At 38.5% G+C, this 17,189-nt stretch overlaps 1 pseudogene and 1 gene segment (V, D, J or C); one reads left to right on the forward strand and one right to left on the reverse strand.

The window, feature by feature from the left end:
- LOC122116639 overlaps positions 1 to 17,189 on the forward strand; it is a 1,030,500-nt pseudogene that overhangs the window by 271,179 nt on the left and 742,132 nt on the right.
- On the reverse strand, positions 13,588 to 16,546 carry LOC122116657. The segment is given in 2 exon segments: positions 13,588 to 16,068; positions 16,435 to 16,546. Coding segments are annotated over 2 exon segments (381 nt in total).

Genomic DNA, 17,189 nt, shown 5'->3' on the forward strand with positions numbered 1-17,189 from the left:
TACATAGTGGACTTTTATTTCTAACACTGTGCGTTAAGCAACACTCTTCTTTATTCAGAATTTGTGCCAATAACTTTGTTTTAGTAAATGATTGACAAAGATCTGTGTATGTGTGTGTGTATGTGTGTGAGAGAGAGAGAGTAAGAGAGAGAGAAAGAGATTGAGAGAGAAAGGGGGAGAGAGAGGGGAGAGAGGAGGGTATGAAAGAAGTGGTTTAAATAGAAATACTCTTAAATAGACTGGTGTATAAAAAGTAAATCTCTACCTCTGATACTCATCTTAATACAACTCTTCCTAAACCTCACAGGGATCATTTGTTAACTTGCTGAAGTGCAGATTCAAAATCAGTACATCTGAGGTCATTTTGTAATTTTGTGTTTGTAACATGCTCTAAGTGATGCTGACAAAAAATAATATTGCATCCATGTTCAGTTATGTTGCTTCTTATATGTCAAGAAGTTTTGCTCGAGAAGTGTCCTTTACATATGTCATGCAAATATTCATTTTCCATGGACTGAGACTGAGTGTAACTGGCTATGGTTACAAGCTGCTGATAGGAAGAAGCATGTGCGAATATGGTCTTAGGCAATTAGTTGTGAGCTCCTGTCATCACAGTCTCTTCAAGAAGGTCATTTCCCAGCAGTCCTCTCCCTCTCTGCTTTACTGTGGATTTTCTGAATCAGATGAGATCCAACCCTATCCATCCACATCCTGTCTGACAGACAGAGATGAGTGTCATGACAAATGAGAATTTCATACACATTTTTTGTTTTTAATTATATTTTTATTATATATAGGTGGTTGTATAAAAGAGTGACCATTAAACATAGTTCATACATATGATGTATCTTGATCAATGTCACCTCTTTCATTTTTCTACCCCATCCCTCTACTCAACCCCTTTCTTCCATGTATAGTTCTATATATAAATACTAAATATGAATTTATAGCTCTTATTACATCTGCATGGTACATGGAAGACCTTTTTCTGATTAAACTGGTAAACATTGGTGTAATATATGTCACTATGTAACTGTACCTAGTATATAGTTTATAAATGTCTTAAATATGTTCTATTTATTCACATATTGCCTATTTTTATTTAGCTATATGTGGATTTATTTGAATTGGGCTAGAAATCAAGTGTGCTTTAATAATCTGAGGTCAAACAACAGAAAAATTCTTTCTGCAGTTTCCAAAGCAGAATTACAAATTTTTTATTATTTTTTGCCATTATATTTCCTCAAGTTTCAAAAAAAAATCATTCCATTTTTATTGTCATGGGATGAGAGAATCACATGGAGAATAATGATCGATTTGACATTCAGCATTCAAGATAAATTAATATTTGGTAACTAGTTAAAAGCATTGGATGTGTTGTAAAAATGTTACTTGAAATCCCTGGTACAAAAAAGAAAAGACAAAACATATTAAAAATTATGAAAGCCAAAAAAAAGATCTCATGTGCTGAAGAAAAGAAAATCTGCTGACTACAAAAAATTTGGTGTTTTAAGTGATGACTGATTGTCTAATTGTATTATTAAAACATTGTACAATATGAACATATACCCTAACATCATATTACTTCAAATACAATTATTCCATGGCAATCATACTTTTTAATGACTATTTTTCTTTACAAAATTATTTTTTAAAATATTTTTCACAAGCCATATTGTCTTCCTTTCAAAAATCTGCTTTGACATACCTAGAATCAATTCTTCATTGAGTGATTGCAGAATTTTAGCACAATATGGACCACACAGGAGTACAGATGTGTGTTCTTATAAAGTTAGAAGAGGCATTGTCAGGTGTGTGCTGCTTGGGATGAGCAGAAGGACAGAGGGTTAGGGTGTGGAGATGCCTATCCAATACTTTCCAGTGACCTTCAACATTTGGCTGCATCTGAAAAGCTCTATCAGCAGATGCAAGCACCATGATAAGCAGATGGGGCAGCCCAGCCTCTCACCTTTGCTTCCCTGGAGGTTTATGTTATTGTTAATATTACTGTGGGAAAGTAACTATTACTCTGTTGACAGTAATAAGTAGCAACATCTTCAGGCTGCAGGCTGCTGATGGTGAGAGTGAAATCTGTTCCAGATTGACCTCCCTGAACCTTGATGGGACCCCAGATTGCAAAGTAGTTGTGTAACTGATCAGGAGTTTTGAAGCTTTCCCTGCTCTCTGTTGGTACCAATGTAAATCATTGCTAATACGCTGACTGGCCCTGCAAGTGATGGCAACTCTGTCTCCATGAGATGCAGACAGAGATGAGGACTGGGCCAACTGATCTCTGTAGCATATGCTAACAGAACTGCTTCAGGAAGATTTTTACAATTTTCTTCTTCCCTCCTATTATGGTGATTTATAATCCTACCTAAAAGCTATACCATTCCCTCCACTCCTCTAAAATTTCACTTCTAATCTTATCATCTGTTCCCTTGAATAGCCCCTAATACCTTTTCTGGTACAGATTCACTTCTCTACCATGCACTGAAAGACGAAGCTGGTTCAAATAAAAAGATGGCAGCTGGATACTGTGTAATTGTGAAAAACACCTGGTAAATTGTTGGGGATATATTGATAGGAAGAGGAAGACAGACACCAAAAGCTGCTACTCAAGGAGTGTTGAAAGAAGTCAAGCTCTGAAGATAACATATTAAATTCTCCTGATCTATGCTCCAGGACATGGAATTGTGAATTTGAAGTCCACACAGATTTAGACACTGGAAAACATGGAGAGTTTAGAACAATGGCCTCAAACCAGAGCTGTGGGCACACATACACTGTCTAGGGTTGGGAGGCAAGAAGCTGACTAGCTGACAGATGAGGTTAAAAATCAGGAACAAGTGGGGATCAGAAGTCCTTTCCACCTACAATCAGTACAGGAGGTACACTCAGGAAAGGAGAGTGGGGGACATGAGCTGGAATGAAATCTGGGACCACTTTGCAAGTCTGAGAGACCCAGACTTCAGAGCAGGGCTGAATGTGGGAAGGATGCTCCAGAGGTATTCTCATTGCTTTTGAGGGGCTGGGATAAAGAGGAGAGTCAGCAGGGTCCTCAGGACAGTCTGAAATCCACTGGAGTCTGTGTTAGCACTCAAAGCGAGCACTGTATCACTTTAGCCACAGCACCACTTCCAGTTTTCTGGTGGTTAATTGGAGATAAGAGTCTCACAGATGTTCTTGCCCAGTTGGCTTTGAACCAAGATCCTCAAATCTCAGGCTCCTGAGTAGCTAGGATTACAGGTCTGAGCCACTGGCTCCTGGGTCATTTTAAATTCTTATACTGAGAAAACATTCTGCAGAACAATGGGCATGTCACCATGTAAGTAGCCCTTTTTCACTCTTAGCTTGAGCATCATGAAGCTCAGAACCCAGTCTGTGCCCTTGAGGACAAGCAGAGGACCCTGGGGACCTGCTGGGGACAGCACTGACACTGCAGCCCCCTCTCACCTCCCATAACTGGACATGATGTGTGCACATGCTCCCTTTAGGGCTGCATATCTGTGGGGTCCACACTCCTTCCCTCACTTTTCTGAATTGGACTTAATGACTTCACTACAAGAATCCTGGTGTGTCACTCTTGTGAGGTGTAATTGTAGTTGACAAAGAAAATATAAAATAGTCAGAAATTTGCACATGAAGAGACATAGCCTCCTCTATAAACATGGTCCCAGCTGTCATGTGAGCCATCAAAACCTGACAGAGAGCCCTCTAGCTTGGAGCTCCTGTTGAGAAGGGGGTAGCAATGCCCCTTGTTCCCCAGGGTTCCTAAGGCCATAGTTTTTTTGCTCTTTGTGAGATCCTTTTGCCATCATGTAGCAGCTTTTTGACATAGCAGTTGGCAGAATATTCATTTGGAGTTTTGGCTTTGTTTTGTTTAGTTTTGTTAAGCTACTTGATTATCTCAAGAGTTGTGCAGAGTCCCAGTAAAAAAAGCTTCTTGAAGCCAGGTGCCTGTGGCTCACGCCTGTAATCCTAGCTACTCAGGAGGATGAGATCTGACCATCACAGTTCAAAGCCAGCCCGCGCAGGAAAGATCATGAGATTCTTTTTTTTTTTCAGACCATGAGACTCTAATCTCCAATAAACCACCTGAAAACTGGAAGTGGTGCTGTGGCTCAAGTGGTAGCCTTGAGCTGAAATGCTGAGAGACAGCACCCAGGCCCAGAGTTCAAGTCCCCAAACTGACAAAAAAAAAAAAGAAAGCTTCTTGATAACAATTTTGCCAATGTGGATTCAAATTTAATTCCCTTATTTCTTTTGGAAGTTTATTGGGATCATAAGCAATATCTTTTAGCAACTTTAGTACTCATCTACCCTCAAGCTTCTAAAAACCATTATTCTTTTGAGACATGAGATCACTGGATAAATATTTGTGTACCTAAATAATTTTTGCTAAGTTAAGATCTCCTTAGTGAGAATAGATTTGTCCTAAATCAGTGTTTCTGGAACCTTCTTTGGATCCTTGTTACCTGCTTAAAGTATAGATTGTTAGTCAGTAGATATGGGTATGTTCATAAAGTTTGTTGTCTAAAACCAATTAACTGACAGGAACAACTTAAGGGAAGGAAATGTTATTTGAACTCATAGTTTCAGAGCTTTAAGTTTATTGTCCTAAGCTTTCTTGGCTTATGGTGAGGCAGAACATCATAGGATAGGACCATCTAACAGAGGTACTCAACTCAGGGCAGACAAGAAGCCAAGGGAAGATAGGAAGTGATCAGGGCAAGATAGAGTCCCAAGGTCATGTCTACTGGTCGTGTAGTTACTCCAACTAAGCCCATACCATGCTTTTACAACTTCCCAGTAATAGTCCTTCACTGCTAACCTTTCAAGTGATGAATCTAGGCATTTTGGCAGAGCCCACATGATTGATCTAGAAACATATACATGGACACCTCTTCAGAATGAGCCATTTCTTTGACATTTCTCAGAGCTAATTTCCTTGACATTTCTCAGTCTAAACCAGTTGACAATAAGGATTAGCCTACCCATTATATTGGTCAGCTTTCCATCACTGTGATAAAATAACTGAGATAATCACCTCAAAAAGAGAAAAGATTTAAACTCATTTTTTAGAAGTTTTCATCTATGATTTCTTGGCTGTGAAGATGGGCTGGTGCAAGGAAGAATTTCCCATTTCCAGTAATATTTGATTGTCAAACCCCCAGGTCTTTAAAAATTCTCCACAAAGAAACGAGATCTTATGATTGTTGATATGCCAATTGCAAATCATATTATACAAATTATATTATATACAAATTATTATATACAAATATCAAATTATATTATACAATATAAACCTTATTGAAGCATAATATCATGTCTGACACTACAAAATATTATTATGTGTGAATCAGTTGCTTCATGTAGTTTAAATTATGATTACCTTTTACTAGGAACAACAATAACAACAGTAACAATGCTGTTCCTAATACCTAGAATGGTTTTTCCTTTGCCCGGTAAATCAAAACTAACGTCATAACCTACACTACTGAGGAATAATGATCTACATCTGCTTTGAATAGGAAGAGACTGTTCTGGAGGCCTTTCTAGGATGAAGAGTAGGAAAGGGTGTTTGAATAAAACAGAAGTTCACAGACCTTCTTCTAAAATGGCTTACTGAACTTGAGCATCTGACTGTGTCTGAAAATAACAGAAACACCAGAGGGCGCAGCTGGGGCAGCCCAGCCTCAAACATCTGCTTTCCTGGAAGGTTTGATGACTTGTAACACTCTGGAAAGACTTTTATATTCTTCTTGACAGTGATAAGTGGCAACATCTTTAGATTGTAGGCTGCTGATGCTGAGAAAATAATCTGTCCCAGATCCACTGCCACCGAACTTCGATGGGACCCCATAGCACAAATTGGATGAATAAGTGATTAAGAACCTTGGAGGATTCCCTGGTTTCTTCAGATACTAATGTAAGTTATAGCTAATATCCTGACTGTCCTGGCAAGTGATAGTGACTTGTCTCCTTGAGATACAGGCAGGGAGGATGGAGACTGGATGTCATATCTGGTCCCTGACATAGAAACACAGAATCCAATATTCACAAAATTATGCATGTTTCATGTTTCATGACCACATTGAGCTGATGAAATTCCCATTGCTGTCCTTTCTTACCCGGGAGCCAGATTAGTAGGATCCCTTGGAACTGAGCAGGGACCCTCAGATCCATGATGTGTTGTGACTGAAAATGATTGTTGCACAGGGAAGCAGCTTTTTCAGAAATTCTTAAGACAAAGGACTGTGTTCTGGACGCATAAAAATCAGCAGGAGCTAGACAGGAGTGGGCAAAGAAAGGGCTATCTTATCTCTATACCGCCCAGAAGAGTTCTGAGTCCTCAGACTATCTGGATCATGCCAGAATTAAACAGATTTGCCTAAAAGAACTTGTTTTGTCCTGAGAACCACAGGACAGAATCACTCTAGCATCCTGTGGGTAGTGTCTTCTGCTCAATTCATGCGTCCTGGCATCCTTTACTTGGTAACTTTTGTTTTTTTTTAAATCTCAGATATCTTATTATGGAATCACATGAGGAAAATGTTAAGAAATTTAAGTAGTTCTGCTGAATTTGAGAACTGTGACTATTGCTGAGACCAAAGAGATTCCCTTTTCTTTCTCAATGTCTTATGCTCTGAGTGAAATAAATCATTATCACAAGCAGTAAGTGGCAAATGAGATCTAAGCTGATAGATAGACAAACAGACATGCTTCAGAAAGATGCATAGACAGTCAGATAAATAGACTGGTACATAGACATAAATAGATAATTCATAAATAGATAGTCATAGACATGTCCCTATATATAGAAGTGTAAAATAGAGAAAATGATAATTATACGAAACACAGTGTCATGATCTATATAGAGGAGCCCAAACATTGTCATTGGTACTTGTCATCTAGAGATGTGTGGTTGCTGCCCTCCACTTCTTTTGTGTGTGTGTGTGTGTGTGTGTGTGTGTGTGTGTGTGTGTGAAAATACCATACAGAGGGGTTACACTAACATGGGCAAGATAATGAGTACATTTCTTATCAAGCATTGTAGCCTCCTCCTTTGCTTCCCTTCCATCCATTCCCATCCTCCTCCCCCACCAAATCCTCCTCCTCCTCCACCAAAGTTGTAAGGTTCATTTTCAACATAAAGACTTGTACTTCTCATTGTTGCAATGGGTCCACCTGTATCCCTAGTTAAACGATTTGTTTTTTCCCTTCTCCTCCACAAATTATACCAACATCAAATACACTGAAAGCAGGGGTTATACCATGGGGGAGGGACATACAAAGCAACAAATAATCTTATAAATATGCTAGAAACAATCGCATGAAAAAAATCATTTGAATACTTATCTTGGGTTTCATTTCACCTAAAATCAACTTATCTGACTTTTTCTGCTTGTCTCAGACATATACTAGTTATTGACAATAAGGGAAACCATGGGGCCTATGTTTCTTTGGGCCTGGCTTACTTCACTTAATATAATTTTTCCAAGTCTTTCCATTTCCTAACAAATGGGGCAATGCCATTCTTTCTGATGGAGGCATAGAATTTCATTGTGTATTTATACCACATTTTCTTGATCCATTCATCTACTGAGGGGCATGTGGGTTGGTTCCATATCTTAGCTATGGTAAATAATGCTGCAATAAACATAATTGTGCTGGTAGCTTTAGTATGGTCTTGTTTGTGATCATTTGGGTAAATGCCCAAAAGTGGGATTGCTGGGTCATAGAGGAGCTCTATGTGGAGTCTTTTGAAGAACCTCCATACTACTTTCCAAAGTGGTTGAACAAGTTTACACTTCCACCAACAATGCAGTAAGGTTCCCTTCTGTCCACATCCCCTCCAGCATCTGTTGTTTAATTAGAGTTCTTGATTATAGCCATTCTAACTGGGGTGAGGTGGTATCTCAGTGTTGTTTTGATTTACATTTCTTTTATGGCTAGGGAGGTTGAGCATTTCTTCATGTTTCTATTGGCTATCCTTTTTTCCTCTTTAGAGAAGTTTCTAAGTCTTTAGCCCACTTATTTATTGGGCAGTTGTTTCTTTGAAGATTTGTTGTTGGGGGATTTAATTGGTTGAGTTCCAGGTATATTTTAGATGAGACCCTTGTTCATTGTATGGCTTGTGAAGATTTTCTCCCAATCTGTGGGCTTTCTATTGATCGATCTTGCTAGCTATGTTCTTTGCCATGCAGAAGCTCTGCAACTTCATGCAATCCCATTTGTCCAACCTTTGTTTGATTTGTTGTGTTTCTGGGTCCCTATTAAGAAATTTTCAGCCTGTGCCAAGGAGACCTAGGGTTTCTCCTATTCCATCCTCTAATGTTTTCAGAGTATCTGCTTAATATTGCCAACACCATTTACTGAAGAGGCTGTGTTTCTTCCATTCTATTTTCAGCTCCCTTATCGAAGATCAGTATTTGTATGTAGGTTCATTTCTGGGTTTTCAATTTTATTCCATTGATCCTGAGGTCTGTTCTTGTGTCAGTACCAAGCTGCTTTGATTATTATGGCTTTGTAGTACAGTTTGAAATTTGGTATTGATATTCCTCCATCACTGTTCTTTCTGTTAAGGAACATTTTTGCTATTTCAGGTCTTTTATTGTTCCATATGAATTTTTGGATTGCCTCTTCTATTTCCTTGTAGAATGAGGTTGGAATATTGATAGGTATAACATTGAATTTGTAGATAGCCTTGAGAAGTATTGCCATTTTCACAAGGTTGATCTTTCCAATGCAGCAGCATGGGAGGTTTTGCCACTTTCTAAGTTCTGTTTTGATTTCGTTTTTCATGCCTTCCACTTCTTTTTTTTTTTTTAATTTAATTTAATTTTATTTGTGAACATACTGTACAGAGGAGTTACAGTTACATGGGAGGATAATGCGTACATTTCTTACCAAGCATTGCAGCCTCCTCCTTTGTTTACCCTTCACATCCCTTCCCAGCCTCCCCCCTCCCCCCCTAATCCTAATCCTTCTCCTTCCCCCCCCCCATCCCCCCCCTCCCCGCACCAACGTTGTAAAGCTCGTTCTGGACATGACAACTTGTACTTCTCATTGTTGCAACAGGTCCACCTTTATCCTTAAACAACTGGTTTTTCCCCATCTCCTCCACAAGTTATACTGACATCAAATATAGTGAAAGCAGGGGTTATACTGTGGGGGAGGGACATACAAAGCAACAAAGAGATAATCTTATGAATGTGTTAGAAACACATGCATGAAAGAAAAAAACATTAAAATACACATCTAAGGGTTCATTTTCCTGACATCACATTATCTAACCTTTTCCGCTTGACTCATACATATACTAGATATTACAAATAAGGGAAACCATGGGACCTACGTTTCTTTGGGCCTGGCTTACTTCACTTAATATAATTTTTTCCAAGTTTTTCCATTTCCTAACAAATGGGGCAATGTAATTCTTTCTGATGGAGGCATAGAATTCCATTTTGTATATATACCACATTTTCTTGATCCATTCATCTACTGAGGGGCATCAGGGTTGGTTCCAGATCTTAGCTATGGTAAATAATGCTGCAATAAACATAGTTGTGCTGGTAGCTTTAGTGTGGTCTTGTTTGTAAACATTAGGGTAAATGGCCAAAAGTGGGATTGCTGGGTCATAGGGGAGCTCTATGTGAAGTCTTTTGAGGAACCTCCATACTGCTTTCCAAAGTGGTTGAACAAGTTTACATTCCCACCAACAATGAAGTAAGGTTCCTTTCTGTCCACATCCCCTCCAGCATCTGTTGTTGTTAGAGTTCTTGATTTTTGCCATTCTAACTGGAGTGAGGTGATATCTGAATGTTGTTTTGATTTGCATTTCTTTTATGGCTAGGGATGTTGAACATTTCTTCATGTGTCTATTGGCCATCCTTCTTTCTTCTTCAGAGAAGTTTCTCTTTAAGTCTTTCGCCCACTTATTTATTGGGCAGTTGTTTCTTTGAGAATTCGTTGTTGGGGGGTTTAATTTTTTGAGTTCCAAGTATGTTTTAGATATGAGACCCTTGTCCGTTGTATGGCTAGTAAAGAACTTCTCCCAATCCGTGGCATGCCTTCCACTTCTGAACACTCTTTCCTATCATCTCCTTCTAGAATATCCAACATCACAAACCATTTTCTTCCTACCTCTGCAGATCCTCTGGTTCTTTTTAGCTCTGTCATTTGGTACTTTTATGTTATTTATCTCTTGTATGCATGGATGTCTGTTCATGCATCCTACTTATCTTTACTCAAAGATTATACATAAGTCAAGGATGAGATGTTCTCTACATCATAAATTTAATTTTATCCTTTAATCCAATTGTTCCAAGAAAACCTGCATGTTCTTATATCACTTATATTTTTAAATTTTGTTCAAAACAGAAAGCAATATTTAATCATTTTGTTTAGAGCCTGGGAGCCAACCAGGTTCTGAAAGTAATCCAAGGAATCAAGCAAAAGGGTAAGGTGGAATGTTGCTCACAGTTTTGAGGTCCAAAATATGGAAAGCATATCCACATTATGATAAGTGAAAGAAGATCTCAGGCTGTTTAAGTTAGAGTGCAATGTGTTAAGGTTGTCCCCACAGAATTGTACAAAATTGGGAACAACTTCAGTGCACGCACACACACACACACACACACACACACACACACACACACACTCACACACAGAGAAGCATACACACAAAGTTCAGGTTGACAAGGATTAGCCAGAACTAATATTGGTACAGAACGCACTAGTAGGACAAAGGTACACACAAAGGAACAAAGATCATTGTGGGCAGGAAAGGGCTATCAGGGCTAACATAATTGTAGAGCCATGTGAAGTAAATTGTCTTCAAGAGGACTATAGGTGACACATACAGTAGGAAATTAGTATTAAAAAGAATTAATCAGATATCGACATTCAGCAAATATAATTAGAAAAAAAATTTTCACTGTTGCAAAAGTATTACAGAAATAAAAACGGAGAATATTGGAATAAACTCTGATTTGGGGTTGTAATTAAAACCTCAAGTACAATTTCTTTGTTTTATAGAAATATGAATTAAATGTATATTGATACAATGAAAGTGTAAAAATACATCATAGATCAGTCGATTGTGTAGATAAATACACAGAGGCTACTGCTTCCTAACATAGAGAGAGTGAAAATTTTAGTGCCACAACTTGTTTTCTAAATGACTTTCGGTAGTTGTACAAAGAGTTGCCATTTAACAAAGGCATTTATGAATATCGTGTATCTTGGTCAATGTCACCCCTTTCAATGTTTCCCCTATCCCCTTACCCATGCTGACACTCACTTTCTTCATTTTGTGGTCTATAATTTAAAGTTCTTGTTTGCATTTCCCCCCTTGCCTCGTTCTCATCTTTAATTCATCTCCCCTTGGCTCTACTATAGCTCTTGCAAGTACCAATTTTCTAGTGGTTAGTTTGCTAGGCTTTGTCTTTGCCTTTCTAAGGAATTACACTATTTGAATTCTCCTTTAAAAGTACTATATTTTTGACATAACATCTTGTACATCTCATTGTTGCAATGGGTCCATGGAGGGAGGTGGTGATGTAAGGGAAGTGGAAGGGATGGGAAGGGGAAACAAAGGAGGAGGCAACAATACTTGATAAGAAATGTACTCATCACCTTGCCCAAGTAATTGTAAACCCTCTGTATAGTATTTTCACAATAAAAATTTTTTAAAGTACTATATTTAATGCAATCAGTTACATACTTTTACTTATAAGTCTATAGGCTAATTATAGCTGCCACATATGAGAGAAACCATTCTCCTCATTCTACTTTCTAATATACTGATCTCTAAAAGAATAAGTAAGTATTTATTGGAGAAATGGCTCGTTTTAGGTGTAAGACAGGGAAATTATTCAATAAGCCTGGCTCATCTGCTGCCAAAATTTAAGGAAATGGCTTGGCATGTTGAGACAAATGTGGGAAGTGTTAGAATGCAGCATGGTTATATCCTCCAATAAACAAATTTGAGGAATTTTGGCTATGAAAATGAGTTATGATGGATATTATAACCCCCTAAAGAAACTATATATCATTAATTCATGTTCTGATTAGTAAGAGGATATTTAGAAAGAATCAAAAGATACTTTGTATTCATTTAAAAAAAAACAAAGATAGAGGATAACTTGAAAACAACACTTTCATCTATGGGTAGAAATGAAAGCCAGTATTGATAGCCAGATGGAAGTAATCACCATCTGACAGATTTTTCACTGATAATACAAAATGTCACAACAGTACTTCAACCAGGACCACTTTGACACCCAACCACAGGGGTTTCATGCTTTGGTCCCCAGACATTGGACTTCAATCTTACGTCTCCACCATCATTACAGATTGGACAATTTCCACATGATCACATGTTTGACATGAGTTGAGGTTGTACCCACAGAGTTGAACAAAGTGGGGGACAACTTCAATACACACACACACACACACACACACACACACACACACACACACAAAGTCCAGGCTGAAAAGAATTAGCCAGTACTAAGATCAGTACAGAACACAGGAGTAGGACAAAGGCATGCAGCAGAGGACAAAGGTCATTAGGGGCTGCAAATAGGCATCAGGGATAACACAGTTGTAGAGACAGGTGAAATAAATTGTCTTCAAGAGGACTATGGGTGGCAAGAACAGTAGGAAATTAGTATTAAAAGGAATTAGTCAGATATTGAAATTCAGCAAATATAATTAGAAACAAGATTCTCAGTCTTGCAAAATATTACAAAAATAAAAAGAGAATACTTAGAATCAAAGTTCTAATACTCAACTTTTTGCACTATTTCTCATTCTTCCTCAGGTCCATCCTCTTGGGAGTAGCTATATAGAAAACGCTCATTCTCCATTTTCAATATATGACCAGCTGTGCTGCTGCCAGGAGGCAGAATGGATATGGTATACGTGTTCTGATAGGTTGTACTAGTGTGAACAAGCAAGAAATGCAGGAACATCAGGGAACTCCTGACTTTCACCAAACGTTATGGCTTGTTACTCTAGAACAAAGAAATGTGAAAGTTTGGAATTTAGACAATAGCTTCCAGAAAACCAACTTAGGACTCAAAAAGATTAGTATAAATGCATTTTATTTATACTGCTGATGGATTAACTAAAACATGCCCCAAATATATGAAGCAACTATTTTCAAAACACTTCAGTAACAAAAGCCACAGATCTCTTAGTTGGAAACCAAAAAAAGTAAGATTTACCTTGATCAACCTTATATGGAGAATTCCCAGAGACTCAGAAGGAAGAAGAAATCAAGTAGAATGGAGATAGGACCACAAGACAGCTAGTTTAGGAATGTGAAGTAAACAGAGAGAAAGTATCTCCAGAAAGTACCTAGAGAAAGTCCAACCCAGTGACCAAGCTGTAGAAGCAAATACTTTTTAAACCACGTTTTAATTAAACCACATTTTAATTATATTATTCTTTCTTAGAGGACAATAACTTCACAATCTTTTCAATATCTTTTTATGTTAAAACAAATGTAAGGATAGGATTTTCTAACATTTAGATTTTGCTTTTCCACAAGGCCTGAGTACTAAGAATTTTTTGCCAGTGGACCCCTGTGTATCTATGCTAACAGATGTGGGATTTGAAATGTCAGTGCTCTGTTAGAACTACTTAGATTTTTGGAGGTGCTGCCTTTTAAAAGGATAAAGCTGCTCTCGTGGAGTGATTCGTATCTCTTAATAGTCATTTGAATTGGATGATTCAATTCAGAAATAATTATGAATTTGCACTTCAGCATCCATGAACAAAAATGATTGTTAATTAAGAAAAATGTTGATGGGTTGCCTATGACTTTCCTTAAAGGATCGCATTTGCTGAAGTAAAATTTTCCTAAATTATGCATTCTAAAACATTCCCTGGACACTAGTTTCCTTGATAAAACACAGAGCATCATTCCTTGGACAGAGTTGTATGCACTGTTGCCTTTGTAACAAGTGCTTAGAGATGATGGGAATATTCTGGTTTCTGAAGAAAAAATGAGCAACCAAGTATATATTTAACTACATGACTGTTACGCAGTTATTTTCAATATGTGTATTTGCCCGTATACATGTTTTCTAGAAAAGTTTTCTAGAAATGTCAAATGTAGACTGGAAATATTTAATGTAATTTGTCATTTTCATCAGCATATTACAATGAAATTTTTTGCTATGATTTTAGAATCAATAATAGTATTTGAAAATACCTCCAAATGAGTTCCAGACCTATCACTCAATCAGCAAAATTCTTAGATGGAAAGTAGTAACGACAGCTAATGTCAATCACTGTACATCAGCACTGTGCTGGAGGTACAATGATGAATTTTTGTTGCTGTGATCTTAGATTCAACATCAGGAAACTCCTCAAAGTGAGCTCCAGACTCAGAACTCAATTGGTAAAATTCTTAGAAAGGAACTAGTGATCACAACTGACTTGTCAATTACACAGCATCAGCATTCTGCTAGAAGCACAGTGATAATTTATTTTTCTTTTCTGGTGACTCATACAGACTTATACAATGAGGAGCCTAGTGAGAATTGAAAATCAGAGAGGTGACATTGAGTGCCCTGGTAAAATGCCTGGACAGAGGTGTGAGCTGAGATTTTGTTCTGACTACTCTTCTACAGAATATTACAGTTGTGGATAAACTTGGCATTAACTATTCCTGTTAAGACGTTCCAAAGAGTGACTTAAGCCTATTCCATTTGTTAATATACATTCCAGATCTATATTTTTTCCTATGAGTAATACCCTGATGAGCTCAGAGCATTTCCAACGTCATGCTACTATTTTTTTCCAAATGGCTTTGAGAGCATCATGCAGAAACAGTTTACACAATCTGAGGTAGATGCACACTGGGCACTGGTGGAGGTCAGGGTATCCCCCAAGTCCCAGCCTGTGCAATGTCATAGTTCCAGGCCTTTGAAAGGCCCATTACAAGGAAATGATAAATGTTGAAAGTGATGGAAGTGGATAACAGACACATTTAAATATGAAAGATTCACTCTTGACATGGTTTTCATATGAAGTCATGGAGGTTGAACAGGTTGGACTGTGAATGCTGTGCCCATTGAACAAGGGCTCAGTCTCAGACTTCTGGGACATATGAAGCATATTCCTAGGCTTGACCCCAATCCACTCTCTTAATTAGATCCAGAGCCCCAGGACACAGAATGCAGAGACCACTGGCTATGTGCAATTTTGTAACTTTCTCAGGTTGATCCAACCAAGAGTCAATGATAAAACTCTGGTAATGGTTTGATGGTTAGGCAGGGTTTGATGAACACACAGAGCAGAAGCTAGATAAGGTACAACTGGGCTTCTTCTGAACAGAAAGCACAGGATAGGCTAAAGTTGTAGGCTTGGATGTGCTTGAAGAAGTATTATGTTTCATTACAAAGGGAATAAAATCAAAGAAGTCATTCGATTCATAGATCATTGGTTGGTTCTAATACTACTAAAGAGAGAAATTTTTCAAAAATTCCTTATGGTTTATCTGAAGTCTCCTGGTCTTTATATTCAGATAATTGTTCTCCTGGTCATTATAGATTGCATTTTGTTTTATTGTCATAAACTCTTCACCTCTACTCAGAGTCACTCTTATATTGACCTCAATATCTTCCTCTTAGGCAGACTCACACAATCTGCTGGGCTGCTCCCCAGACCAGCCAGCCATGAGGGCAGCTCACCCAGCCAGATGGTAGGTTTTTGTTCAAGGCTGTATCACTGTGGGAGGAACATGTGTACTTTGAAAACAGTAATAAACTCCAGCATCCTCTGCTTCCACCCTGCTGATTGTCAGTGTGAAATCTGTGCCTGACCCACTGCCACTGAATCTGTCTGGGACCCCAGATGCTCGTTTGGAAACCAAATAGATCAGAGGTTGTGGAGATTGGCCAGGCTTCTGCAGATACCAGTCCAAATAGGTGTTTCCATTACTATGCAGGAGACTCTGACTAGACCTGCAGGAGATGGAAGCCAGCTGCCCCAGGGTGACAGGTAGGGAACTCGGGGTCTGGGTCATCACAACATCTCCACTGGAACCTGAAATTATAATAAGACAGAAGTGCAAGGTTATATATAATCATAGAGAGCCATGTGTTTATTACTATTATTTAGGTAAATATTGCTTCTTATTCATAGTCATGATTTGATTTATAAACTCAAAATGCTAAATAATAAAAGTTATATTTTTGAAGCACAAAAGTGTCTGTAGAAGTCAATGACAGTATTCCTTCCTAGCAGAGTCTTTACCCAAGCACAGGTACTCATTCTGGAATGTTTCTCACTCTCTCAGACCTAAACATTATTTGTCCTATCATGAACATCTAACACACGGATAAGGCACAACTGGGCCCTGAGAGCTCTCCCTTCTGCCCTCTCTCATTCCTCATCTCCCTTTGTCCTTACCAGGGATCCAGAGCATTAACAGCCACAGGAGCTGAGACAAGGACTTCATTTTTGGAGTAAAATAAGGAGTCTTGACAGGTCAAGGCAAGTTCAGAGCTCAGCCTTTATCTCAGATTTAGAAAGGAAGGTCCTCTTTAGAGAGCAATATGCAAATAACCAGGTGGGTGCAGCAGTGTGAGAAAAGAAAAAAGGAAGGTAATGAGAAGTACAAGTTATCATGTCGAAAACGAACTTTACAACTTTGGTGCGGTGCGGGGGGGATTGGGTGGGGGGGGCGGGGGAGGCTGGGAAGGGATGTGAAGGGTAAACAAAGGAGGAGGCTGCAATGCTTGATAAGAAATGTACTCATTATCTTGCCCATGTAATTGTAACCCCTCTGTACAGTATCTTCACAAAAAATTAAAATTAAAAAAAAAGAAAAAGGGAAGGTAAAGCCTGCTCTTCTAAGAAAAGTGTCAAGTGTGTTCTGTGTTGGATGATAATCAATAAAAATCCATGATACCTGTGGTACTAAGAGGGACCCCATTGTGAAAGTCTGGAGCTGCAGGCTCCAGAGAGTGCACAAGTTCCTACCACCATACTATATATATGTTTAAGTCCAGGACAGTCTTTTGGAAAGAAAGGACACTGGGCCTGGCTCTCCTGACTTCCCTCAGCTAGTGTAGAGAAAGACATAGTGCACACTATCAGCAGCTCTGATGCTCAGGGAATTGACCAATATGAGCACAGAGTTGAGGGATAAGAAGAGGCAAGGA

Source organism: Dipodomys spectabilis, unplaced genomic scaffold (genome assembly GCF_019054845.1).
Source record: "Dipodomys spectabilis isolate Male_0828 unplaced genomic scaffold, ASM1905484v1 ptg000137l, whole genome shotgun sequence".
Taxonomy (NCBI): Eukaryota; Metazoa; Chordata; class Mammalia; order Rodentia; family Heteromyidae; genus Dipodomys; species Dipodomys spectabilis.